We start from the raw sequence: 27955 nt of genomic DNA, 5'->3' as shown, positions 1-27955 counted from the left end.
TGATGAGAAGTGAGAGCAAATTCGGATCAACTCTAATGATCTCTAGTGAGAACATTGAGTAAGCTTTCTTGCATGCTCTGCTTATGACTTGACATCCTCAGTAATGCATCTTCTAGTCACCCTGACAAGAAGAGATGCCTCCAGGTGATGAGATAGCAATTCAGCCACAGTATCCAGCACAGAGGTGATGCTCAATAAATGTGTAGGAGGAAATCAAGCCAGCACCCTAGGGAGCTTCTGACCCCAAAACTGGGCACTGCTGAGCCTTAATTTGGCATCTCCTTCCCAGATCAGTCCTTCTGGGTGCCCCAGGCTCACCTTACAACTTCCTCCTTGCCTTATCCCAATAGGCATCTAACAGGCATCTCAAACTTGACCAATGCTAAACTTTACATTTTTCCTCCAAAGTGGTTCTTCCCCATCTCGACAAATACATGACTATTTTCACAGGTGCTCAGGACAAAACCTGGGAATTATATTTCACTTTCTCTGTTTCTTAACTACTCACTACTCCAATCCAAATAATTTCTGAATTCTATTCTCTCTTTGGAAAATAATCCAGGATCCCACCTTTTCTAATTCTACTGCTAACGATTCTGATCCCTGCTAAAGCTTCCTATCGAGATTCCTATTTTTCTTTCCCTACCATTAATTCTCCACAATTTGCTAAGTACTCTAAAATTGTAACTCTGAGCTCACCTCCCCCTTGAAGTTCTCTGATGACTTCCTGTGGCATGTGGTGAGATCAGCCTTCCTAAGTATGGCTGGGGAGGCCGTTTGGAACCTGTCCTCATCCCCAACCACATCTCTACTGAGGCTCTGTCTTCATCACTGAGCTCAGTCACATGGGGCCTCACTGTCTGTCAAACAGCAAATCCTGTCCTGTCTCCACTGGCTGTTTCCTCTGTTTAGAAGGCTTTCTCCAGATGGCCACATGCAGACCTCAGGCCCAAAGTCACCCTCAGGAAGATCTTCCTCAAAACAGGCTTCTTTAAGTTTCCCCTCAGCCTCCTCAACTTATCAACAAAGGGTAAACTTAAAATTAAATAATTCTGATCACCCATACATACTTTAAAGAATATATAAGGTTGACTTTTGAGGATTATATGAGAAATATGATATGCCCAAGTATGAGAAAATTAAATAAGCAAACCAAATATTATTTGGTAAAGCCCTAAAATACTTATGGTTGATACTTAAATATGAAAGCAAATTCAAATTTTATATTTACACACACACACACACACACACACACACTTTTGTGTGAGTTCCAATCACCAGCTTTCTTCTTTAAGAGTTAGCTGAAGTGACATAATTGCTCAGTTGAGAAGATATTCAAGGCTTTGCGTATTCACGACATGTTGATAGTTCAGTGTTTAATAAATTTTTAGGTGACAATTTTTATAGAAAAAATAACACAAAACAGACAACAACACAACTCATGCTTACTGAATCCTCATTGTGTGCTGGCCACACAAAACTTTTTTTTTTTTTTTTTACTGATTCTATGAACTTTTATTTGTTAATTATCTTCTTCTCATAGAGAATTTACTTAACAATAAGATGGGACATACTGTGTTTTATAGATATGTCTAGACAGAAATTCAAATTATGTAATATCCTTGTTCTTGTTTTTGTGTGTGTGTGTGTATGTGTACACACATGTGTGCTTCTAGCCTTTCTGTGATTAGGTGTGACTTTAGGATTAGGAAAGCTGGATTGTTAAGCTAAAGTGATCATATCCATACCTTCACCTCCAGATTGCATAATAGTTCCACAACAGGAACTCAATGCATATTTATTAAAATAAATATCTATGGAAAGAAGGAATACTTGGCCTATTTGTAATGAGAACATACTCCATTTATGGGTATCAATTTTAATATTTAATTCTGATAAAACCCTGGAGTCATCAAGATGTAAGAACTCAGTTTCTCAGGCTCCAAAACAATAGCTTCAAGGATCTATGAATTAATATTATTTCTTTAAAGATTAAAAAACTAGAAATATCATTTACAGGAGAATTTCAGGAATTAACTGCAGTTAATTTAAATAACTTGAGTTTTTCATGGGAAATATTTATAAAACCAATAGGCAATATACTAAAAAGAAATTTTCAGGTTTTGGGAAACCCAAATGTAGAATACATTGAAATAGATGATCTACTCATAAGAGGTGGTCTGTAATATTCTTCTTTACCTACAATACCAAGATAAATACTTCAGCTCTAACATGGATGTATTAGTCTACTGCTAAACATGCAAACCATTCAAATACATTTAGCCCCAATAGCAGTGAACATGTAAAGACATACATAACAGGCATTTTAAAAGTTAAATACCAATACTGCTCATCACTGAAGATAAGAGCAAGTAAAATATTTGCTCTATTAATGTTTTGGGAATTAAAGGACAAGGCAAATAAAAAATACAACACAAAAATATCTTTCTATGTAACCTATGTATTTTAGATAGCATTCAATCATGTTTATTCATTGGGTCTGAAATAAGCATGAGTTTAATAGCATAATGTCTAATTTTTAAAGTTGTAAAAATAATCTGTTTTGGTTCCTTTATGTGTTTATGCCTTACTTGTATATTTGACTATAGCAATAAGTTATTTTCCTTTTTATATTTTTAATTTATGACATCAATTTAAATTTTGCTTATTTGGACAACAAAATAAATTCTAGGCATATTTATTCCAAAGAAATTTAAAAATGGATGCCTGTTGGTACTCACCCTCCCATATCTGTTGGCGTAGGACCCCGTAAGCAAGGAATGGAAAACAATGATTGTCTCATCCAAGTCCCAGATGAACACTCTCTACAAAGGAAGAACCAAATCAATGTGTCTGCCATTGGTTGAGAAAACTGTTATCCAGTTAACTTCAACATAAAAATGTAGTCTTAAAATGGGAGAAAAATGAAAAATCAGAATTTACTTGTTTTTAAGACACAACTGTTCCAAAAAGCTTCTTGTAGACTTTTTTCTTACTCAGATATTGTCTCAGATGAGGTATAAGAGGACAATTATACTGGCAATATCAATCTAACAGGGGAGGGATAATGTATATTCTTTTCCTTTTGTAGTAGAATCCCAAACAAAAAATGAACTATAAGGTTTGCTCTTCTGAGATGCAGAAGACAATCCATTAAAAATCACTCAATTTATCTTTTTTTAAATCCTTGTTCGTTAAGAAGTGTTAAAATAACTAATCTTGTGTTTCATTCTTATCAAGCCAAAAAAAAAACTGAAACTTTTCATCTATGGACCTTGTGTCAACTATTGAGCAGTTATCAAAGTGATGGAATGTATTGTTGACTCTTTGAATCCAAGTCCCAGATGAACACTCTTATTATTCAAATAATCCACACGTTATTCAAATAAGAACAGAAAATACTTGGAAAAAGAAATTTCATCTGTGCTGAACAGGTAGACTTTTTTCTTGTTTATTATTCCCTAATAATGTAAGATAGCAAACATTTTCATAGTCTGCATTGTATCATGTATTGTAAGTAATCCAGAGAGGATTTAGACTAGTGTTCAGGAGGATGGATACAAGTCACATGCAAAAACTATGCCATTTTATATCAGGGATCTGAACATCTGTGGATTCTGTCACTTGCAGGAGTGTTCTGGAACCAATTCTATGAATGCCAAAGGATGGCTGTATATTTTTCTGGCTGGGATTTTTTTTTTTTTTTTTTTTTTTTGGCCCTCAGATATTTAACAACGTGAGCAGACAGACCACTCATACTCTTGGACACCCTTTTGGGGTATTTTGAATTGGATTTGGAGGAATTCATTTCAAAAAGGTCTTTGAGACACCATGAAAAACCTCCCAAGTCTGCTTCTCTTCTTCCTAGTCCTACTCATACCAGTACATATTCATGCACATAGATGTTGCTGGAAATTTTTTCATCTTTTCAGCCAAAATAATCATGTTTTCCACCATCAGATTTCACTTTGGCAAAAGCAGAAACTTAACTGCAGTGGACTCAAGGCTATGAAATCTACCACCCTTTCTTACTTAATCCTTCCTGCTTTTGAACTATACCAAAACATGTCTCAGAAGGTGATTACCATTTCAATTTAGAATATTCCAGGCTTTCCTTTCTCAATACACACAAGTGTGTCTTCAATTTCAAAGTGAACTTTATTAAGCATTTTTAGTCTGCCACTTATTTAATAGAAATGGCAATGGTACTGAATAGTACAACAGAATCTTGTTCAAGAATAATGACATAGTTTTTATATATTTCATAAGTCAAAAATAAATAAATGCTTTACATATAGTTACTATGAAAGAAAACACAGAAATATATAATTGTATAGGGCTTGGGATGTAGCTCAGTGGTGAGGGCTTTCCTACCATGCATAAGGCCTTGGGTTCCATCTCCTGCACCACAAAAAAAAAAAAAAAAAAAAAGAAAAAAAAAGAAAGAAAGAAAAAAAAAACAGAAAAAGAAAAAAAAATTGCATAACCTACCTATAGTTAATATGGAAGAGAGAAAATATTGCTTTAATGTTAATATGAAAAAGAAAGCAATAACAAAAGCATTTGGATGCTGATCATAGCTGTTTCTATAGAACCCAGTCAGGTACAGGATGCCCTATATTTACAAGAGTGTCAGCAATGACATACCTCAAGATCAGAATCTGGAGGAGGTGAAGGATTATTGTTTCTTCTTCCCCGTCCACGCGATTTCCCATCTGAACCTCGACGCAATCGATCAGAATCTGAATCTTTAATGGGTGTTGAAGGGCTGTGTATTGTACTGTACTCTGTAAGAACACAGGAAGGACTTTCATCTTTTAGTTCCACCACCATGGTGTCAAGATCAACCTTGTTTTAACTCAGAGGGAAGTTTGAAAAGTAAAGAACATTTCATTCTGCTTAAGTCCTACATTATCTTTAACTTGCATTTGGTAAATGATTTATGAGATATTTGATTCCAAGATCCGTTTTGAAAGAAAGAGTGATCAAAAACAATGAAAATTTAATTGGAGGTGAAAGACAACAGGCTGTACTAAGTTGCCTAGATTTTCCTTGGGGTTCTCTGTCACTAGATGGTATCCCCACCACCACCACCTCATCCACTTCTCTCACTCCACAAATGGCACCAGGGTACACTGACAGCCATACCAATTGGGTGTTCATTTGCCTTTGCTGTGGCTCTCCCAGCTCCAAGAAGAATTCTGGTTCATGGGAAAAGATGAAAAGGAAAACCATCTCTGTGGCAAGGAAAACCAAGCCAGCAAGCAGATTTTTTTTTCCTTTGGAAAGTTTTAAGTCCCCATTTTCTTCCCCATTGTATGTGACAGCAAGCAGGTGGACAAGATAAGGAGGGCAGATATGTGGACAATGCCTGTACTTTGTATAGTACCCGTCACAAGTTCTTCTTGTGTCTCAGTCTCTGAACCAAACATCCCAAACCAGGCAAAACATCAACATTATTTATCTGGCTCACTCAGAAAAACCAGTGAAATAATTACACAGAAACCACAAAATAAAGAACAACTCCCGAATAAAAAAGAGCTGAGCAGTGGGTGTGAAGTTGGGATAGATTCTTATCCTGTGTCCAGAATGAACAAAAACCATTCACTGTCATTTTTAGGCACAGTTTTCCTCCATCTATCTAGCATACCAGATAATCTCCACGATCCCCAAATTCCAAATACCCAGTGTGCACACTCTCTCTCTCAGCTCTTTCTTTACTAGATAAGGGTTAGAGTCTCTCCATCTAATAGGAGGCCTGACTGTTTCCACTCTGATGTTGACATGTATGTCATTAAACAGAAAACTACACACAGCAGCAATTAAAGGTCTGACAGCTTTTGATAATATACCATCAGCCATAACTCCACCAGCAAGGCCATCCGTCATGTGCGTCAGAGCAGATAGAAACAGACTTAGAACAAATTTCATTCTAAATTACATCAAACAGCTCTGTAGTTCCTGTTTAATCTGAATACCACCATAAGCTCTCACCACTATTAGACGAGACTTTTGCAAGTTTTCATCCATCACTAACAAGACGGCAAACGTCCTCATATAAATTGACCATGCACTTCTCATACCCAGAAACCACAGGATGGCCTATAAGCCCATTAGTTAATTATGGTCAATATGTCCACAACAACTCCTCTCAATGGATCAACTTATTTAGTTATCTGGGATGTATTTTTGAGCTTATTCATCTCACAGGCCTGTTAGAATATGACACTGGCTGATCAATATTAATCATTCTCTCAGTCTATGTTAATATTCTTGTATTACAGGGCCAGATAGCTAAGGTGTCTTCTCCTTAAGATGTTCTGAGCCAAGCATCAATCTTCCATATTTTACAGAGATGCAAATGAATATATTTTAAATTTGTTAAGGGGATTTAAAGTTGTTTGTTGAAGAAAAATGGCCTTCCGTATTTAAAAATATACTGCAACATACATCTCCATGGAGGCATCTAAATCATCCCTTCCTGAAATAGAACTGTGAACAATCTCTTTCAGGGTTTCAAAATAAGATACATTTTGCAATGGGCAGAGCGGGCATTTGATTCAACTGCACTTCCAATACATCCACTATAAAATCTATCTCCAGTTGTGACTTCTTCAGCTTTTGGAAGTTCTATTTGATAAGAACTAAAAGAAATCAAGCAATGTCTTTTTGCCTTAACCCATGTCCTTGACTTCTGGATAGAGTTAATTTTGTCTTTAAAGCAGTTCACCTCATGTAGGTTCTCTTAACTTATATTTCCTCTTATTGATTGTCCATTCCTTTATTTATTTATTTTGGTGTTTACCTCTTCTTTTAAATTACAAATTAAAAATTTTTAAATATTCACCTCAACTTTTCTTTTCTCTCTTTTTTGTTCTTTAAAAAAATTAGATAAGCTATAATTTTGTAAGCCCGTCTTAAAAAAAAACAAATTGAGCTAAGAAAAAATGTGAAATCATGTTATCTAAGAGAAAAAAAAATCCCTAAAAGATGAACAACCTGATACCTTTAAATATTAAAGTAAATGCACAATCACACCTTACAGGCTTCCACTTATTAGAAGACAAAATGAAAAATAAGGCAAACTACATAAAAACACAACAACAACAACAACAACAACAACAACCCCTCTTGCTTTTTGTTCTATGAGGTGGAATTAAATGCTTCTGAGTTTCTCTACCAGCTTTCCTTACTCTAACTTCTCCTTCCTCCTAGTTGTACAAAAACAACTCAAATAATTTAATCTTCTAATCCATGGACAGCTCATGTTTCACTAAAACCCTCTTTAAATTATTCAACTTTACCCCCACTGAGAGCATGGGTGTGAAAATACTTTGAAGAGCATTCATTTAAGAAACCAGGAACTGGATGTTATGTTTGCATTGTTCTAGGCACTGTGCAAGGAGCCTGAGAGTAAGGATGTACCAATAGACACAGTCCCTGTTCTCTGGGAGCTTAAAATACAGAGGAAGGCATTGACTCATACACAAAAATGAGAAGTTGCAAAACAATGTGGAGAAGATTCTGACATGGAAAAGGCAGAATGCTGGGAGACCATGGAGGAAGTCCACATAACTCAGATCCCCAAGATACCAACGGGTCCTAGGCAGGCGCATGAGCAGGTAAAGGTACAGAGAGAAAATCTGTTGTGATTAAGAACTGGAAAACAAAAACAAAAAAATGAAAATGATCTGCCTGAATGCCCAGAAGAGCATAGCACTGAAGCTGGAAGGACAAGCAAAGAATTCCACAAGCAACTGGTGCCCCACCTCTAGCATGGAAAGGGCAGGAGACAGGTCACCACTGAGAAAGGGAGGCCAGTCGGAGGATAATTCAGTAATCCACATGAGGGATGGTGGTGACCTGGACACAGGTGGTAGGGATAAAGATGGTGACAGACACGAAGTATCATTTAGAGGTAAAATAAAAAACTACCTGTTATGGAAGAAAGAAGAATGCAAGGACTCTGCCCTTGTCAGTAGTGTGGCATCTGGGTGGATTTTAATACTAAGTATGGGACTTAGAAAGAAGAAGGAAATTATAGGGAAGACTAGAAGGGAGAATTCAGGTTCCGCTTTGGACATAATTTGAGGAGACTGGAGGCATCCAAATACAGATGCCCAGTATACTGCTGGACCGCTCCAAAGCTCAGGAGAGAAATGTGGGCTGGGTTCGGGTTTGGAAATTGGTACCAGCTGTAATTAAAGAAATGGGTGTAGATGAAGCAATGTAGTGTGTATAGAAGGGATGGACTGAGAGACACAGATGGGGTGTCAAGAGAAAACCCAGGTCGGTATTGCAGAGGAAGGCATTCATCAGGAAGGAAGGAGTGATCAGTAACTTCAGATCAGCCCAGAGATAGAAGAGATAGGTAAAATGAAGACTGAACCCAAGAATACTCCAGATATAGAGTCAGAGCATCCTTGGAATACACGGCAAGAGTATAAATTTGAGAAAGTAGAAAAGTATGCAGATGGCAAAATTTTTAAAAATATAACTGATGACTCTCTAAAGGCCAAATCTAATAATTGCTATTTAGTCTTCCATGGTCTCTGACCTCCTTGGGCTATGATGACCACTCCTCCTTTAATTACCTTGATTCCCCTTTCTTCTTTTCATACTATTCCTTCGCAGTCATTAAGCCCAAAGCTTAAAGGCTCGTGTTCTCTCCATAAGCGATACTAAAAGAGGTGATCTAGGACAAGAAGTGGGGTCACACTGCCTAATAATTCAATGCTTCCTTCATGAAAAAGTCTTCTAGGATTAAAAAATAGGGCTCGAGTTGTAGGTCTGTGGTTGAGCACTTGCCTCACATGCATGAGGCACTGGGTTTGATCTTCAGCACCACATTAAAATAAGTAAATAAAACAAAGATATTGTGTCTATCTGCAACTAACATAAAATAAAATAAAGTCAGCTAAGGTAAATGATGTGCTTGGTGACACAGCTGGTTACCTTCTGAAGCAACCCCTTCTATTATGCTGCTCTAGTAATATGCAGTCCGTGGGTGGGCAGCCCACTGGTGGACTAGATTTTGAGTAGCAGGTACTAGAGCTTCCTCCATGATCATCTCATCTTACTGCAGCTCTCAGCGGTTGGTCATGTCTATAAGAGGGCTTTCCTGAGAACCTCCAGACAGATAATGCTAAAGCTTTACCTCCTGATCTCTCAACTCAGTGTCCCACTGTTTGCAAGACTGCTCTACCTGAAGGTCTCATGGACACCACAATTAAACTTATGCAGAAGGAATTCTCTCTATTAAGACCTTTGACTAATGGTCAGCATCTCTCTAGCTTCCGTACTCAGAAGCTCCATCAAAGTAAGACTGAGTTGTGTGGGTTTTTTTTTTTTTTTAACTTCTAATTACTTTTGGTCTAAGTTCAAACTCTCATCATCTCTTGCCCCAATTCTTATAACAGGCTATTTCCAGGATTGCTAGTCTCAGTCTTTCACCATATACCTTGAGTGCCCCAAACTCTCAGCATGGAAAAGGAAGGCGAATACAGATTCTACAACATGGAGCTCTGGACTTGGTTGCCACATTTTGAATCTTTATCTCACTGCTAATTGGCAGTAGGACTATGTTGGTTATTTACCCTTTGAATGACTCAGTTTTATCATCTTTGAAACAGGAATAAAAGGGACAAAATCAGGTAAGACTAGTATATCCATAAAGGCACTTACAGTAGTGCACAGCATCAGCACTCTATGATGTTGACAACCTTAAAAAAAAGAGAAAAGTCTCAAGGAGTCACTCTACAACCTCATGCTAAATATTCTCCATGCTCATAGACTATTTCAGAAAGACAAACCTTATTATCTCAGTTCTCTGAAAGTGCCATAACTTTGTACATGCTGTTCTTTTTCCTTCGAATGTCTTTTCTCAATTCTTAGACTCTCCTTGATCTGTCTATAAAATTCCTATCAACCTTAGAGATGAATAATAATCTTTGTGAATTTTCTCTCTAAATCTCATTTTCTTTTTTGTAACTACTCTCTTACCTCTATTGTTGGGCCATATGATGTTTGCAATTATTTATGTCTACAGTGGATAATAAGTAACTGGTCAGAATTATTTTGAGCAAATGTCTATCAACTCTGCTGAGAGTAGAACCTGGTGGTATTCAGTTCTGTATTCTGAGAGCACAGTGTCTAGCATGCAAATAGATGTGAAAAAAAATCAATGATGCAAACAGTGTTTTTCAAGTTGAGCTCTTACTCTATTAAAAGCTATGAAGGTTATCTAATTATTTCCACCAGCTAGTCAAAACATTTATAAATGGGAAATAGCTATATTTACTTTAGAAGCTCATTGGAAAGGGAAATAGCTGTATTTACTTTAGAAGCTCATTGAAAAGTTAATGTTTACCTATTCAATCATAAAATATTAAAATCTACATAAGATCATTAAAATTCTACATTTGTAAATACTACAGAATGTTTCCATAAATCCTTCGGTATTAAAAGGAAAAACAAAGACCTGGAACTCAGAAAAGTTCATCCAGTTACCCTGAGGGAATAACTCTGGGGAAGTGACTTCTAGTTTTTTCAGTTCTTAGCCTCCCTGTCAAATCGAGGACATAGGCTGGGTTACTTAGCTTTAGAGCTCTCCTACCTACAGAAGTAGACTTACTAAAGCTTCCTAATGGTTAGCTCTTCATCTTACCTCTTAAACAGATTAGTTACCTTCCAACTCAGGTTAAGTCCAACCTTCAACAACCATCAGTTTAGTGTCTACTTTATCTAGGCCAAACTCTTTCTCTGGTTGTATTCTTATCCTCCCTTAGCATGTCGTCTGTTTGCTTTACCAAAGCATTTTCAAAAGGATTGTCAATTTAACCTGGGTCTATGATATCTTAACCTGATGCACTTATAAGTCATTGTTATTTTATCAGGTGTAGAATAGTAGCCATAGTAACTTGTGTATGTTGGAGAAATTTGTATATATTTACTTAAAAATTAATTCTCCATTAGTGAACTGCCTAAATCCATTGCCAAGTTTTAATTTTATTTGAATTGATTAATTGCAATGCTGGGGATTGAACCAAATGGTGCTCTACCATTAAACTATACTCCCAATCCTTTTTATTTTTTAATTTTTAAACAGGGTCTTTTTTTTTCTTTTTTTCATTTTGTGTTTTTTTTTTTTTTTTTTTTTTTGGTACCAGGGATTGAACTCAGGGCCACTCAACTACTGAGCCACATCCCCAGCCCTATTTAGTATTTTTTAAGTTAGAGACAGGGTCTCACCGAGTTGCTCAGCGCCTCACCATTGCAAGGCTGGCTTTTAACTGGTGATCCTCCTGCCTCAGCCTCTGAAGTCACTGGAATTACAGGTGTGTGCAATGTGCCCAGCTTGAGACAGGGTCTTGCTAAGTTGCCCAGGCTGGACTTGAACTTGTAATCCTCCTCCTCAGCCTTCTGAATAGCTGGGATTACAGGTGTGTGCCACCATGCCAAGCTATAGATTTTCTATTCATATATATTCATATATAAATATATATATATATTTTTTAACCCTTTTTATAATTGCAGATTTTTCCCTCAGTCTGATATTTCTTGAAATTATGCTTTCCTTCACAGAAGCTTTTTATTTTCACAGTGTCTTGCTGCACAGCATGAAAGCCTGGTTGGCCTCTTAAAGATTTAGGGATAAGCGTTCACATTTATTCTAGAGTAGCAGGAGACTTCTGATCTAATCTTACACCCCTGGGACTAGATAGGCCAGTGGTGGCTGTAAAGGAAGTAGAATTTGGGGCTCCTGCAGGCTCCCTTCTCTGTGTTGGGGGAGGATGGAAGTCGTCCTTACTCATTTCTAAGTCTGAGTGAGGTGAAGGACTTCTCCCCCCAAACAGAATGAAGTAACTGATCTCTGAGCAGAGAGGAAGCTCTCACCACATGTACAATGACATTGGAGGGAGGCCAGAGGAACTATGATCTGTGGCTAGACCCTGAATCTATCTAAGATGATACCGCACACAAAATGAAAGGTAGAGCTGTTTGTGAAATCCTTCAAAACACCATCTGAATTTAGTGAACATGAGACAGGCTCATCAATAACTATATTCTATTTATGGCTATGAGGGACCCAGAGAAGACAGCATACCGCTTCCCTACACATGGATATTGTCACATTTGAGACCCAAACTTTAAAACACATGGGATGATTTCACAAGTCAATATGAACTGGATGACAGACAGCAGTTGACACTGAGGCATCCCTGAACTCTGAGACTGTCAAAATCAACCTAAGAATATGCAGGTATTATCTTAACAGATAGTATACCAAGCCCAAATTAAGAAAACTGAAAGGATACAGAAAGTTTAAGCTCTAATTCAACAGGAAGGAACATAGTGCTTCCCTTGGCATTCCCTGTAGGAAGGCAGATGCATCAAGCTCAATGCTACTGGCCAAAAGAATCATATGCATCCACTGAGCATATTTCTAATATCTTAAAATAGTTTTCCTATGGGAGGAAACTCCTCTGTGAGGATTGAGTTTAAACACTTTAAGGTAAGAAAGGAGTGTAGCATCTTCATGTTTGGGCAAGACAAAACCACCTTTAATGGAAATTACCCAGAATTTCTCCCCAACACTATGAAATTAACCCAAGGGACAGTTGGATGGGCAATAGGTATAGTGTAGAACATGGAGACTATGTTAGTCAGCTTTGCCTCACTGTGACAAAATACTTGAGAGAATCGACTTAATAAGGTAAAGGTTTATTTTGCCTCATGGTTTCACAGATTTCAGTCCATGGTCACTTAGTCCTGTTTCTTTGGGCCTGGGTGGCACAGTACACCATGGCAAGTACACCATGGCAAGTACACATGGCAGAGAGTGCCTGAAGCAGAGAGAAAGACAGGCTGAGGCTGAGGTCCCAATATCCACTTTAAGGTCAGACTCTCCCAGTGATGTCACTTCCTTCCACTAGGCCCCACTTCCTGAAGATTCCACTGCCTCTCCATAGTATCAGTGGCTGGAGGTCAAGCTTTCAATGCATGGGCCTTTAGGGATATTCAAGATCTAAACTGCAGCAGAGACCAACCTGACCACACAATTTAATTCTGACTGTTTCCATATCCTAAATAAATAGTAAGTTTTTCCTATAAAGAGTCAGTAAATATCTTAGGCTTTCTACCATGGTCAAGACAAGCTGCTCGTATCACAGGAAAGTTAGAAAATTTAGGTGAAAAGGCAAATGGGAAAGGAGCATGCAGGACTTCCACACTGAGCATTTAGATTTTCCCTGACTTAAAGTGACTTCTCAGAGCCTAATCTGATAAATATTTCTGTTATGGCTTGATCTTTAATGGCCACCCAAATGTTCATGTTTTGGGCCATGCAGCAGTGCTCAGAGGTGAAAAGATTGCATTATGAAAGAACTGATCTCATTGGTGGATTAATCCATTTGATGAATTAATAATTCAAATAGACTATTGCATGGTAGGCAGGTGAGTGTGGCTGGCAGAAGTATATCACTGGAGTTTTAGCCTTGGGAGCTATGTCTGTCCTGGTCCCTTCCTCTCTTTCTGCTTCCCAGCATTCATGAGCTGAGCAGTCTCCCTCTGCCATACCTTTCCACCATGATGTTCTGTCTCATCTCAGGCCCATAGCAATAGAGTTGGTCAATCATGAACTGAGACCTCTGAAACTATGTGCCAACATTACCTTTTCCTCCTCTGAGTTGTTCTTGGCAGATCTTTGGTTACAGTGATGAACTTGACTCACACAGTTTCTAATGGGGCCCACCTCTAATTCTCTAGACAACATTTTATAAAACCATCTTTGCTCTTGTATGGCAGCTGGGGAAGGGTGCCTAGATCCAATCTCTATGGGCTGTTCCTCAGAATTCAAAACTGAAACTCCTATTATTCTCAAAACTCTAAAGAAATTCCAGTGGTGGCTTAAACTTCATGCTTGAATTCTCCTGTAACAGAAAACATAGAAACTAAATGCTCATAATAGAAAATGTTCGAACATGCACACATTCATTCAGCTTTCCTTTTTTTTTCCCTAGAAGGGGAACAATATTGGAATATTCCTTTAAAAAGGTCTTTTTATGATATTGTTTTATAAAACAATCTTGGGAACAAATCAGTTTGAAGCAGCTACTTAATAAGTCGCCTTATGTTTGCAGTAGATCTTATCTTCTGCCCGTACGATCCTTTGCTATTAGAATTTTGGAAATAAATGGAAAAGTATTTATGTCTTTCTTTTCTTTTTTGGCAGGGTAGGGAATTCACATATATTAAGTGTACATTCTATCAGTGAGATAGAATCCCAGTCCCTTTTTTCTTTTAATGGTCATTATTGTCACCACTGTACTGACAACAGACTAATCTCTGACATGGCTGGGGTTCACTCTGTCCCACCATTGGGCACCTTTCCCTTCTTACCACTATGGTACAGATTCAAGAGATCCACTAGTGAACATTTTGTTCCTGAAGGTCTCTAATAGAGACCATTTTCCTAGAAACATTTTTTATGTCTCCATCTTAATCTACAAAGATGGCAACCTCTCCAAAGTCCTTTCCATGCCCATGAGGCCTACCATGATGGCATTTCTACCTCCCCAACCTCACCCCTACCACCCTCCCTCCCAGTTGGCTCCCATAACACTGGCAATAGCGGCACTCTGAATCCACCAGCATAGTTCTACCTCCAGGCCTTGGTGTGTCTATATTTCCCCTGCCCAGAACACTGTCCCTCAAGATATTGGGGAGTCTCTACTCAAATGCCACTCTGCCAGAAAACACTTCCAAAATAGTGTACCTGCCCTAACTCTACTCTCCTTACTCAGCTGTTCATCCTTCTGGGCACTCCTGATTACCAGATGCAATTTATGTTTCCTTGTTGCCTGTGCCCTTCAGTAGAATGTAAGCTCCCTGAAGGCAGAGACGACATTTGTTCACTGCTAAGTCATCATGTCCAGAATTGTGCCTGGAACGCATTGGAGGCTCAACATATATCTATCATTTTCATATCCTAGCATAGGGAACAGCCCTGGTTCACACAGCAAAATGTCCCTGGTCATTAATTCCCCATTAAAATCTGACATTTTAAAAATTGGTTGAAAGTGGTCATTTTTTTTTTTTTTAAGCAACAGACACATACTTATGGATGTGCTTTCATACTGCTAGAGAAGGATCTGACAGGAGACCCCATACATCATTCCATCCTCTTGACTCAAACTCAAAGTGTATAGTAGAGAACTTACTCATTCACAGTAAAAGTGACGACACATTAATGCCAAGAACTAGAGGAGTAGATGACCAACAACTAGAGGAGTGGGCAGCACAGAACTTTCTTCAGGCTTTCGGACCATTTCTACCCTGGATCTGTTCAGGGGTGTGTTGCTGAACCCATATAGGAGATGGAAAGGTTGAAATTAATAGAACTTAAGGGCTCCCAGTTAGCATGGATCCCAACCAGGACACAGGTTCAGGATGTGGTCTCTGGAGCCTTCACTCAAGAGACCTCCTGCATCACATGCCCGCCAGACCTGACTTGCCTTAGAGAAATCATTTCTTCTCTAAGCCACAAGTCTTGCTGGGTGATGATGAAGACAGAGATAGGACACAGAAAACATTCAATGGGCACCAAGGGAGGCTTGGCCACCTCCTTCTCCTGGAGGTTTGGGGCCAAAGGAGAGAAGCTTCCTAGGTCCAAGGTTTGGCAGCATGGATTATGAACCACCACAGCCCCATAAATGTGATCTTTGTTCCTTTCACTGCTTGGGAAATAACCTACTGTAGAAGGAATGGATCTTAGAAATTATGGTCTACCTGCACATCCTCCCTAACTTACAGGACAGAACACAGATAATCAATTAGTTAAATGTCTCTGTAAAATAAAGATATCTTGTCCACCGAAAACTGAAAAATAAATATTTAAAAAAAGATTCTCTTTCGCTCTTTAAAAAAAAATGTCTCTGTAGTGGACAAAATAACCTATGAATTAAGACCTCAGGGCCTGAATACATTCCAGAAGGGGCTTGGTAACTCACAATTTATATAATTATTTGGAAGTTATCTGTAATTCAATTTCCTCAACAGTAAAATACAGATAGCACCATTTTAAAGCTATCAGGTAATTAGTGCAAGTTAAAAGATTTTGTATACACACATTGCTGTTATTGTCATGTTAAGTGAATTGTTCAAAGTCATCTCTCTGGGCTCAGTTTCTTTCTTTTTTTCTTTTTTGTAAAATGATGAAGCAACTTCTGTTCAAAAATGCTTTCATCCTTTAATTAAATTTAATACTAATTTAAATGTGTTCTAATGGGAATGATGCCCTGTCCTGGAACCCATTTAAAATGTTCTATTTCTCTAGCTTTGAATAAATATCCCTCCCCATCCTTACTCCTTAGTCATTGGATCTTTCAATGTTATAGGTAAACTTCAGCTCCTTTGCTAATTCCTCCCCCGCCCCCACTTTGTATAAGGAATCTTTGTACATGCATTGTTTATAAGCATTCTTTTCTGGCATGGTATTTAAAAATTCAACTTTTATAAGGTTTGGCTGCATGCATGGTTATCTTCTTTGGTGGTAAAATGCTCCTTGAGGACACAAAATAACCTTTTTGCTTTCTCTATCTCCACAAAACCCAACAGAAAGTTTAAAATAGGAAAAGCTCAAAGAACAGGTAGTGAAATGCTGAAATGTGTCTTCAAAATGCTACCAGATGTCCATGTTTCCTATTTTCCCTTCAACTAGGGAATAGTGTAATGCAATTTAATAGCACAATTAAGGAAGCTCAAAATAAATGTGTTTTGTAGTAACCTTTATCATTATCAAAGCTGAGTATGTGCAGGTGATTAGATGAATAAGTAATACTGAGATAGTACTTCAGGAAAAACACTCAAGGAGAAACTGAAAAGGAAAGAGTCTAAGCCAATCCTGCAGTTCTTAGGATATTTATAAGGCAGTGTGGGATGGAGGATAAATGCAGAAACTGGAAATCCATGGTAGAGAAAATGAAATCTTTCACTTGGGATGTATTTTACAATTGACAACATGCTTTCTTATATAAAGTAAGTGAATTAAAACTAATAAGGCTATAAATTAGACACTGGAGGTTTGGGACTTGAAACATAAAGAAAAGATGAAAAGATATGTGCTCTTGGGGGACTACAATTATACCATAATATAGCTTGGTTGTTAAGACTTGGTAAGACCTGGTCCCCATGGTCACACTACTATAATGTGGTAAACTTTGTGTGTGTGTGTGTGTGTGTGTGTGCGTGCGTGTGCTGTAAATTGAACTCAAGGCCTTGCATATGTTAGCTAATCAATGCTCTACCACACAACTATATCCCCAACCTTTGAGGAACCTTCAAGAGATGGGGACTAGATCATTAAGTAGATGCCTTCAAAGGGGACTGTAGGAGCCCAGTCCCCTCTTCTTCTTCCTCTCTTTTACTTCCAGGGTATGAGGTGAGTGACTTTGCTCCTCCATGCACTCTGACCATGATATGCCACCTCATCACAGGCCCAAGCAATGAAGCCAACAAATTATAGACTTGAACTGCCCAAGTCATGGGAAGTTTCTTTCTCTTTGTAAGTTTATCATCTCAGGTATTTTTGTTATAGTAACAGAAAGCTAACTAACTCATACAAGAGACCCCAAAATGTCTCTGTACACACATTAACCAAAAAGTTGATATTTTTCAAAGTTGCAGTTACAATGCAATTTGCAATTTAAGTGCTTCCTGAACATAAAGTGATTTACCACAATCTTTTATCTGGCTCATATCCTTGTTGAATAAAACATTTTGTTTCTTAATTTTATTTTCTGAATGATTTATATCTTACTGCTTTCCAAGAAGGGTTTAAGATTAACCCCCAACTACTTACACAATAATTAGACAACTTTGAAAAACTGAAAAAAGGTTTTCTTCTTTTAGAAAAAAACAATTTGTGTGAGAGAGGTAGAATGAAGTCAAGGAGAGTGTGGTTTGCACAGATCTGCTTGCTCTAAGATTCTCAATCAATGCAGGGCAAAGGTATAAAAAAGGCTTATGGCCTTTAGGGAACATAAGATAGGACAAACCGATATCTGCACAGAAAAACCATAGAGAACTGCTCACTGAGAGAATTCATTGGGATTCAGGAGCATGTTCTCACGGTGAATAAAACAGCAGGGTTCACAAGATTGTTATCCCTAAGGCTGATGATAGTTGACTGCAGAACTCTAGAATGCAGAACTTCAATGCACAAAGCACTTGACCAGGACCTTGTGTAAAACTGAAAATGTCTAGAAGAGCAGGACCATCATAAGTCCTTCCGCCCACTGACAGAAACACGTTTCTCCTTTGAGTTTTAAGCAGCAATAGGTCAGAGGTTATACTTCGGGTTACTTCAAATGGAGTGACTAGTTGTAGGTTAAGGGAGACACATGCTGCACACCAAGTTAGCTGCACTGAGAAATGACATTCTTTAAGGACAGGCCCAGGTAGGGGAGATTCCCACATGGAAGGCCCTAAGGGCGGGTCTGTACTGTTCCTCACAAAGCATTTGAGATGCACATGGTCCTATAAAGTAAACAACCATTACACCTTGAGGATGACATATGATAGTGTGACCATGATAATTTTATACTGGAATTTTTTTTTTTTTAATCATTGCTTGGCCAAAAAAAAGAGGAAGGAGGAAGGGGAGCAAAAATAGAAGAAAATAAAGGACCTCAGCAAGGCCTTGGATAAATTACATTATTATAAATTCCCAGTGAATACTATATTATGAAAGGATAGAAGGCTCAAAGAAGAAAAACTTTGAAAACTTTAAGTTGTCAGACAGCCCTCTCCCATAGAAATAAATATATGTAAAATAAATTAAAGGGATATATGCAAGTTGACTAGTCTTATAGGTTAAGAATAGTTAAGGATCAATCAACATTGGTTGATTATTTATAGAAAATTACACTGACTTTTTCACTTGTGTTCCACCATGACTCCCCTTCAAATAATCACTAATTGAGGTCTCATAGATAAATTAATTTCTCAGTCAAGTTCTAGAAAGTAAATTAAGAGAACTTCATCTTCCCTGGAGCATGGCCAATACCAACTTTCCAGGGCGCTGTGGATAACCTCACAGAAATTTCTACCATTCTTCTCACACATTTCAACCACTGGTTTAAATTCCAGAGAGTCATTCTATGTGAAAGAAACTGGTAAGCCACATTTTGTGGGCTTGAGTCTCCAAAACAACCATAAAGCACAATGCACAACATAATAAACTTCAAGCTGGAAGAACTCATTGGCTTTCTGAGACCAAGGACCTTGACTGTCTTGTGACCTTTGTAGCTCTAGCACCGAGCATGGTGCCTGGCACTCAGCAAGCATTTATAAATATCTATTGAAAGTATAAATAGAAGAAGTGAACGTCTGAGGGCCTAGTATGTGTCAATCATCTTGCTAGCTACTTACAACATTTCATTCTTACAGTTACCCTGTTGACAAGATGTCCACATTGAGCATATCTAATCCAAAAATTCAAAATTCTCCAAGATCCAAAATGGTGCAAACATCACACCAAAAATGGAAAATTTCAAACTTGACCTCATGTGATGGGTTGCATTCAAAATGTAGGTGCCCTAAAAATATTGTATAACATTGCCTTCAGACTATGCGTACAAGGTGTATATGAAACATAAAGGAATTTTGTGTTTAGCCTTGAGTCCTACTTCCAAGATATCTCATTGTGAATATGCAGATATTCCAAAAATCCTAAAAAGTCTGAAATCTAAAACACTTCCAGTTTCCAGAATTTTAAATAAAAGTTGCTCAATCTGTATTTTTCTCATTTCCTAGAGAATTAATATGCTAGGGAGCTAAGTGACTTGCCCAGAGTAATGTGCAACCAGGATTTAAACCTTGGTTGGTTAGTCCAACTCCAAATCCCTAGCCACCACTACAGTTTTTCTAAACTCTACTCTGGAAGAATGGAGGCCAATAGATGTTCAGAGATAATCACTGGTAGAGGGTGGGCTTGAGAAGAGCACAGGTGGAAACTGGTACCCCACAAGGTACCACTGGGAATCAATGTACATTATATTCTTTTTCAGTGAGTACTTTTCAATCACAGGATCAGAAAAGAAAGTAGAACAACACTTAAAACCTAATAACTTGTGTCTCTAACTGATCCTACCCTCAACCTATTATAGAACACAGACCATCCATCTCCATCTTCAGAAGGTTGGGCCACCCAGGAAGTGTGGGAAGGGCCACACAATACCTGTCTGCCTCCTGAGGCTACCTCACCAGGGTGCCATCAGGAGACACCACTAATGGCGGGATGTGCTGCTTAGAAAAGTTCAGTCCTTTCTGGATTCCTTATTCAGTAAAGTGAAGGTCTCAGGCAAAAGAATCTCTAAGGCCATTTCTAACTTTAATTTAAAATTAAAAGCTACCTTGTTGTTCAATTGCTTCATACCAGTTACTGAAATGAATTTTTAGATGTGAGAGCTATTGATTTACAAATTAACTATGTTCTAAATACTTGTACTTTGCTATTTTACAAATTAACTATGCTTTCAACCAATTGTTTAAAACTCAGAAAACTGTTTTTTTTTCCCCCAGAAACAAAGGCCCACATGACTTCCAGATCAATCTAGGATTAAGTCAACCAATAATCCAGGTGAAACACTGCACATATACAATGTAAAATAGGAGAAAATTACACTCTTCAATATCAACAGTTGCATAAAAGTGAGAAGTGAAAAGGTAGCATTTACCTGAAATAATGGCATTGAAGAAAATGCTATTTTAATTTTATGAGGAAGTATTTGGTGAAGTTTCTGAGGGAGTCAGAAAGTAGGAATTTTCAAAGGTATTAGGTGATATACTAGATTAAGGGGCCCGCTTTCACTGTAAAGTGGAAGTCTCCCGGGCTGGGGTTGTGGCTCAGTGATAGAGTGCTTGCCTCACATGCATGAGGCACTGGGTTTGATTCTCAGCACCACATAAAAATAAATAAAATAAAGATATTGTGTCCATCTATAATTAAAATAAATAAATAAATATATATATATATATATATATATATATATATATATATATATATATGGAAGTCTCCCATTTTCCCTTATACGAAAATATCATTATCCTTATACTTAGTACTCGTCACCGTGAATTGTGAGCAGAGAAATGAGGGAAAAGAAAAAAAAAATGTAGGAGACCACGGTGGAGAATGAGGTCTTGGGGGAGGAAGAGAAAGAAAACAGTAATGAGATGCTGTGGCAAATTGTTCTCTAAGCAAGATCACGACAGGCAACTTAATTAGGAGAGAGGGGAAGTGGGGATGGAAAGAATTGAGGGAAGAAGATAGGAGACAGTGTGTGCAACTGGGTGTGAGCTATCCACAAACTGATTTTAAAATTGGAGAAATAACTATGAGATAACCTGGAATACTCTACACTAGATACCTCTCCCTGTGATTTCAGATCTGCATTATTTTGTCAATAACAGAGCTCAGTCAAGCATTTACCACATATTTAACCTCACAGTAGATGCTTCTGCTAAACAATATAAACAACTGAAGAAAATGAATGCATGTAGCTACTACTTTTCAGGGCTCTGTTTACATTTTTATTTCTCTGCTCCTGCCTCTCCCCACCTCTGTTGGAAACTTCAGACCAGGTGGCTCTGAAAAGCAGCATGCTTTACTGAGTAAGAACCCAAGTTGGAACCCAAGCTCAGAAGTTATGTCCTGGTAAGTTACTGATATCAACTTAAGCTTTCTGCTGAACTAGGAGCAATGACAACTCTGTCTCTATCTCACAGAACTGGGTGAGAATTAACTGAGTTAATATGTCAGGAAAAATGAAAAAAAGGATATACGTGTAAATGTGAGGGAAGGAAAGTGGCTAGAGGCAGGTACTATGTACAATTTTATATCAGCAATATATATCCTTTAAAATGCTCAAGGAAACCAAGGGGCTGTGTGCAGAATATCAGGGGAGGTTTATTCTTTATGAACACTTTTATATCTTTATTTCATCCCATGTTCATGTATTATTGCCATTCAGTAAATTTAAAAGTATTCATTAAATTTACTAATTTGGGTATCAAGCTGGGAATTAAATTGGTAGCTACTAATCTATCTATCCTGCCTTTATTTATAAACACTTAATACAAAACCCACTTACTGGACTGGGGACATAGCTCAGCAGTAGAGCATTTGCTAATCATGTCTGGGGCCCTGAGTTCAATCCCCAGCTCCACAAAAGAAAACAAAACAAAAACCCACTTTCAAAATCATCTAATCCCAATTTAATGAAGTGAAAGGATGGCAAACACAGATAGCTGCATGTCTTCTTCCCAAACACCTCCAGTCTAAAAATCAAGTCTGCAAATGCTGACTTCCTCCAACTTAAATAAAGGAACTTCTCACATTGATTTGTGTTGGTCCCATAGGGTGCTTATACTTTATAGCATTACAAATAAGAAATCAATTAGTTAAGAAAGAAGATAAAATAATGCTTGGGAGAGTTATCAAACTAATTAGCTCAATAATTATGAACCTACCAAATTATGCTATGTCCATGAATGAATTCTGCATATTTTATAATTATAATGTACTAATTAAAATAATAATAATTGAAGGGAGATGAGCAGCGTACAGCAAGTGGCAAGGATGGAGGGGAGAGAAAGGATACTGGGGAATCCGATTAATCGAATGCTGTCATGTGCATGTAGAGATATGACACAATGAACCCACTATTATATATAGTTATAACACACCAATAAAATATGATTTCTTATTTTGGTCATTTATATATAAATCATGTTATCTAACGTAAGAAAGGCTGATATCTTGGAATCCAACATATTAAAAGTGACTGTATAAGGCATTCTGACATCTCGCCACCTAATCCAAAAACAAAGCAGGCTAGTAATGAGTCACAAAATGGATAAATGCTAAAAGACTGAATTTTTCACTTCTTAGAAACAAAATGTACAGGTAACAAAACTGATGTTTATTATAATTCTGGCAGTATTTTTTTAAAAAGTGGACTTTATTTCTATGGCTTTTATAATCCCATTAAGTTTAACACTACATATCCTCTGGGGAAAAGGAAAGAAAGAAGGAAAGAAAACAAATGCCATCAAGACAAACAAATCCAAGAACCCAAAATAAACATCTGTTTTGTTTTCTCACATCTTAATAGCCTGGCTATTTTAGATACAAATATTTGTTTTGCTGACAAATGTTTCCAAAAAAGTTAGTTGAAATTGTTTCATTGAAATGGTTTATTTTTGAGCTGAACAAATTACAAACTTCTCCAAAATCCACAGGCATCTGTGAAAATGAGCAAGTATGGCCTACAGATTTCCCAAACCATTTACTCAGCAACAGACAGGCATCAGGATGCATGCTATTGCAAACCTCTGACCATTCCACAGTGAACATTCGCAGGCATGTGAAGTACTATAGACGAGACCCAAATTTCTTGCATTTATAAGGGAAGATGTCTGGCAGTTTAGTTTTTCATCCTGTCACACTGAGTTCCTGTGAGAGCTCAGAGTTCTGCAGCTTTGCACAAGAACATTCCTGTTTTTCAAGCACTTTGCTCTACTTTCTTGTGCCTTGGCAGGGATCAAAGAAGCTGAGGGAACAAATGGTTTCCCATGCATATTGAATTCCCTCTTACACTGATTTTCCTCTGTCACTTGAAATTCAATATTGGCAAGATTGCTGTACATCACCTTAACGACTAAAATTGTCTGCATGCGGTCAAGCAGTGTGAAGGTAGATTTCAACATCAAGATTTTGGTAGGAAATTCAAATTAACAAATTCTTTGAAAAACTGACTTTTCTACAGTGTTCATACTAAAAACTCATTCCTGATAAATAAGTAATTGGCTTTTATTTTGCATTATCCTAAAATGTTTTATTCACCATTCACTCTTTTTCTTTCTCCAACTGCTTTGGTAATGTTTTAAAAGTACAATGTTATAAAAGTCCTTTTATAAGACTTCAGCCTCAAAATTTTAAACTACCTATTGTTTACTGAACACTAAACAGCAATATGATTCTTTTTCTCACCTGTAAAATGGGCACAAATAATACCTATCTCACAGATGTGTTGTACGATTGCATGTGATAATGAATACAAATTTCTGTCAGATGACTGTATTTGATTATATTTTACTATGTATTTTTATTATCATAGCTGCCATAATTATTATGAAATGTTCTAAGAGATTCTGGACAAGATATATTTTAAAGCCAAATTATTTAAATACACACAGTAAATGGATTACAAAAGACTGTTCATATTTTGTATATTTATGTATGAGTCATATGACAAAGAAAAATATTTTTAAAAGAATAGCTTAAAGGCTCTTTTGAGAGAAGACAATTTATTTGAAAAATCCTTCATGATGATACTCTCATGTTGTTAAATTTTTTATCACTCTTTTGAAAATATGCACTCAGTTATGTTGGTAATAATATACCTGAAGCTTTAAAGAGTTCGGTAAGGTATTACAATCTATTCTTGAAGGGCAAAAAGATGAAATATTAGTTATCAAAAATCCTTCATGATGATACTCTCATGTTGTTAAATTTTTTATCACTCTTTTGAAAATATGCACTCAGTTATGTTGGTAATAATATACCTGAAGCTTTAAAGAGTTCGGTAAGGTATTACAATCTATTCTTGAAGGGCAAAAAGATGAAATATTAGTTATCAGCACAAAGGGAACAAAACCTAAAATTTCTTTTTTCTTCCACCTCCTTGAACACTAAAGAAAAGCACGGACTTAGTAAAGAATTTTTCTTAAAAATAAAATATAATTGAGTGAAATACAATTTAAAATTGAGAGGGTAGATGTGAATTGTGATACTGTCTTATATAGTCTTAGACTGAGCAAGGAAAACAAGTATTGATTCTGATAGGTAGTGGAATTTTAATTAGCCATAGAACAACCTTCTCAGAAACTAAACACAGTCTCTAATAAATGTTAATAATGAAAAAAAGTCATTTAATTGTAAATATATAAATAAGAGGATGATTTTAGTGATAGATGCTCTATATCATCAAGTTCAAAGATTTTTTTCTCCTTCTTGTAAAATTTTATAAATTTATACTTTACTAAAAGGGAGGGTTCCAATGGTAATTCAAATGAAAATAAAAATATTTTCAAATAAATGAAAATGAAAAAGATATTGTATCCCACTTTGTGGGATATAACAAAAACCATGCTTAGAGGCATTTTTAGAACACTGAATGCATATATTAAAAAAGATAAAAGCCCTAAACTCAGTTACCCAAGCTTCAATCTTAGCAAACTAGGAAAGAAAAATCAAAAGCAAGCAAAAATATAATGAAAAAAAAGGAAGTCAATGAAACGACAAGAAAAAATAGAGAAAATCAATAAAACTTTTTTTTTTAAAAAGATCAACTAATAATTTTACCTTTAGCCCTGCTAAAATCAAGATAAAAAGAGAGAATATACAACTAATATAATAAATTACAAAAGGTCATTACTAGAGAGAGCCCACGGATACTAAAGGGATATTAAAAGAATATTGTGAGCAACTTTATGCCCATAAATTAGATAAACTAGATGAAATGAGCCCATTCCTTGAAGATACAATCTACCAAAACTTACACAAGGAACTATAGATAATCTGGATAGACCTATATATATTTAAAAAATGGAATGAATAATTAATAACTTTTCCCAAAAGAATGTGATAGACTCAGTTAAGTTCAGTGGTAAATTCTATGAAATATTTAATAAAAATATTTTGAGAATACTGTTCCAGAAAACAGAAGCAGAAGAAGTTTTTCCAAATTCAGTCAATGAGGCCAAGATTACCCTAGTATTAAACCAGACAAGGACATTACAGAATATAAAAACTGTAGACAACTATCTCTCATAAACACAGATGCAAAAATCCTCAACAAAACAGTAGAAAAATGGTAGTAATAATAAATAAAAAGAATTATAATTTGGAAAGATTATAATTACAATTTGGAAAAATTTGTGTGACATGACCAAGTGGAATTCATCCCAGGCATGCAAGATTGGTGCAACACTTGAAAATCCATCACATCAATAGGCTAAAAATGGAATACAGGGGAGACTTCCTCAAGTTGCTAAAGGACATCTGAAGAAAACTATAGCTAACATCCTGCTTAATAGTGAGAAACTATGTTTTTTAAAGATCATAAACAAGGCAAAGATATCCTTTCTACTGCTCAACTTTCACATTATATTGGAAGGCCTAGCAAATGCAATAGGATAAGAAAAAAACAAAATACATACAGACTGAGGGGGGGAAACTTGTCTTTTTTCACAGATGATAATTGTCTATGTAGAAAATATTAAAGAAATGACCAAAAACCATACTGAAACTAGTAAGTAATCATAGCAAAGATATAGGATACAAAGTAACAGACAAAAGTCTATTGCTTTCTTATATAACACCATTTACATAAGTGCCAAGATATGAAAGAGAGAAAGAGGGAGGGAAAGAAGGAAGGAGAGAGGAATTGGGGGAGAAAGGTATAAATGTAAAAAAAAAAAATTTTTTGCAAGATATGTATGAGGAAAAGTACAAAGCTCTAATGAAAGCAATCAAAGATCTAAATAAATGGAGAGATATTTCATTCACATGGGAAAGAATATTAAGTTTATCCCAACTTGATCTATAAAGTCAACTACATTCCAGTTGAAACCTCAGAAATTTGTTTATTAAATAATGATAAACTGATTCTAAAGTTTAGATATAGATGCAAAAGACCCCAAAATAGACAACACAACTTTGGAGATGATCAAAGTCACAGGGCTGACATTTTCTAACTTTAAAACTTACTATTAAGTTCTAGAAATCAAGACACTATGATACTGGAGAAAGAATAGATAGATAAGTGAAACAGAATAGAGAGCCCAGAAACAGAGGTGCATAAACATAGTCAACTGATCTTTGACAAAGGAGCAAATGCATTATGACAGAAAATACAGGCTTTTTTATAAATGATATTGGAACAACTGGACATGCAGATGCCAAGCATAAAACCATACCCCAACCTTACATCTTACAAAAGAATTAGTTCAAAATGAATTAGAAACTAAATGTAAAATTCAAAACTATGAAACATCTAGATAGTAACACACTTAAGGTTTTTTGTGTATGTATGATTAATAAGAATTTTTTTTAATTAGATGGCCAATGAGTTTTTTGGCATGATTCCTAAAAAAATTGATAAGCCATAATTCATTAACATTAAAAACTCTTCTAGGAAAGGCACTGTTAAGAGAAGGAAAATACAAACCCCAGGCTGGGGAAAAAGTAGTTGCAAAACATATATTTGATAAAGAACTTTCTGTTCAAAATACACAAAGAATCCCTAAAACTTAACAATAAGAAAAAAAAATACCTGGCTAAAAATTAGGTAAAAGATCTAAACAGACACTTCACCAAAGATATATAGATGGAATATTAGCATATGAAAAAAATGTTGCACACCCGGTGTCACTATGCAGTTGCAAATTAGAACAAGACACCACTATATATCTCTGGAGAATGGCCCAAATACAAAATACTGACAATACTGAATGCTGACTACATGTGGAGCAACAGGAACTCATTAGTTGCTGGTGATAATGAAAAATGGTTCAGTCACTTTGGAATATAATTTGTCAATTTCTTCCAAAGCTAAACAGAGTTTTTACAACATAATCCATAATCACACTCCTAGGTATTTATTCAAGTGAGCTGAAAACTAACATACACACACACACACACACACAAAAATTCATCTAAATGCTTTTAGCAGCTTTATTTAATATGTCCCTAAACTGGAAGCAACCAAGATGTCCTTCAACTGAGGTTTGAGGGTCCAGAGAAGTCAGCAATGCTAGTTGAAGAATAGGCATAAATTTCTTTGCTTGTTTGTTGAGAGGGGTCTTGCTATGTAAAACAGGGTGATCCTCC

General features: G+C 36.6%; 1 protein-coding gene across 10 annotated transcripts in view; it reads right to left on the bottom strand.

Moving 5' to 3' along the window:
* Eya1 (EYA transcriptional coactivator and phosphatase 1) overlaps positions 1 to 27955 on the bottom strand; it is a 315245-nt gene that overhangs the window by 62171 nt on the left and 225119 nt on the right. For all 10 annotated transcript variants that reach the window (XM_058584409.1, XM_058584408.1, XM_046460578.2 and 7 more), the window contains 2 exons: positions 4648 to 4787; positions 2742 to 2825 (listed from right to left, as the gene is read on the bottom strand). In XM_058584409.1, the coding sequence (XP_058440392.1) occupies positions 2742 to 2825; positions 4648 to 4787 (224 nt within the window). The remainder of the gene's footprint in view (positions 1 to 2741; positions 2826 to 4647; positions 4788 to 27955) is intronic.

Source organism: Marmota monax, unplaced genomic scaffold, assembly GCF_021218885.2.
Source record: "Marmota monax isolate L192 unplaced genomic scaffold, Marmota_monax_Labrador192_F-V1.1 WCK01_AAM20220418_F8-fsc00063, whole genome shotgun sequence".
NCBI lineage: Eukaryota > Metazoa > Chordata > Mammalia > Rodentia > Sciuridae > Marmota > Marmota monax.
Note: the sequence above shows the minus strand (reverse complement) of the source record. Positions and strands in the feature narration are given on the sequence as shown.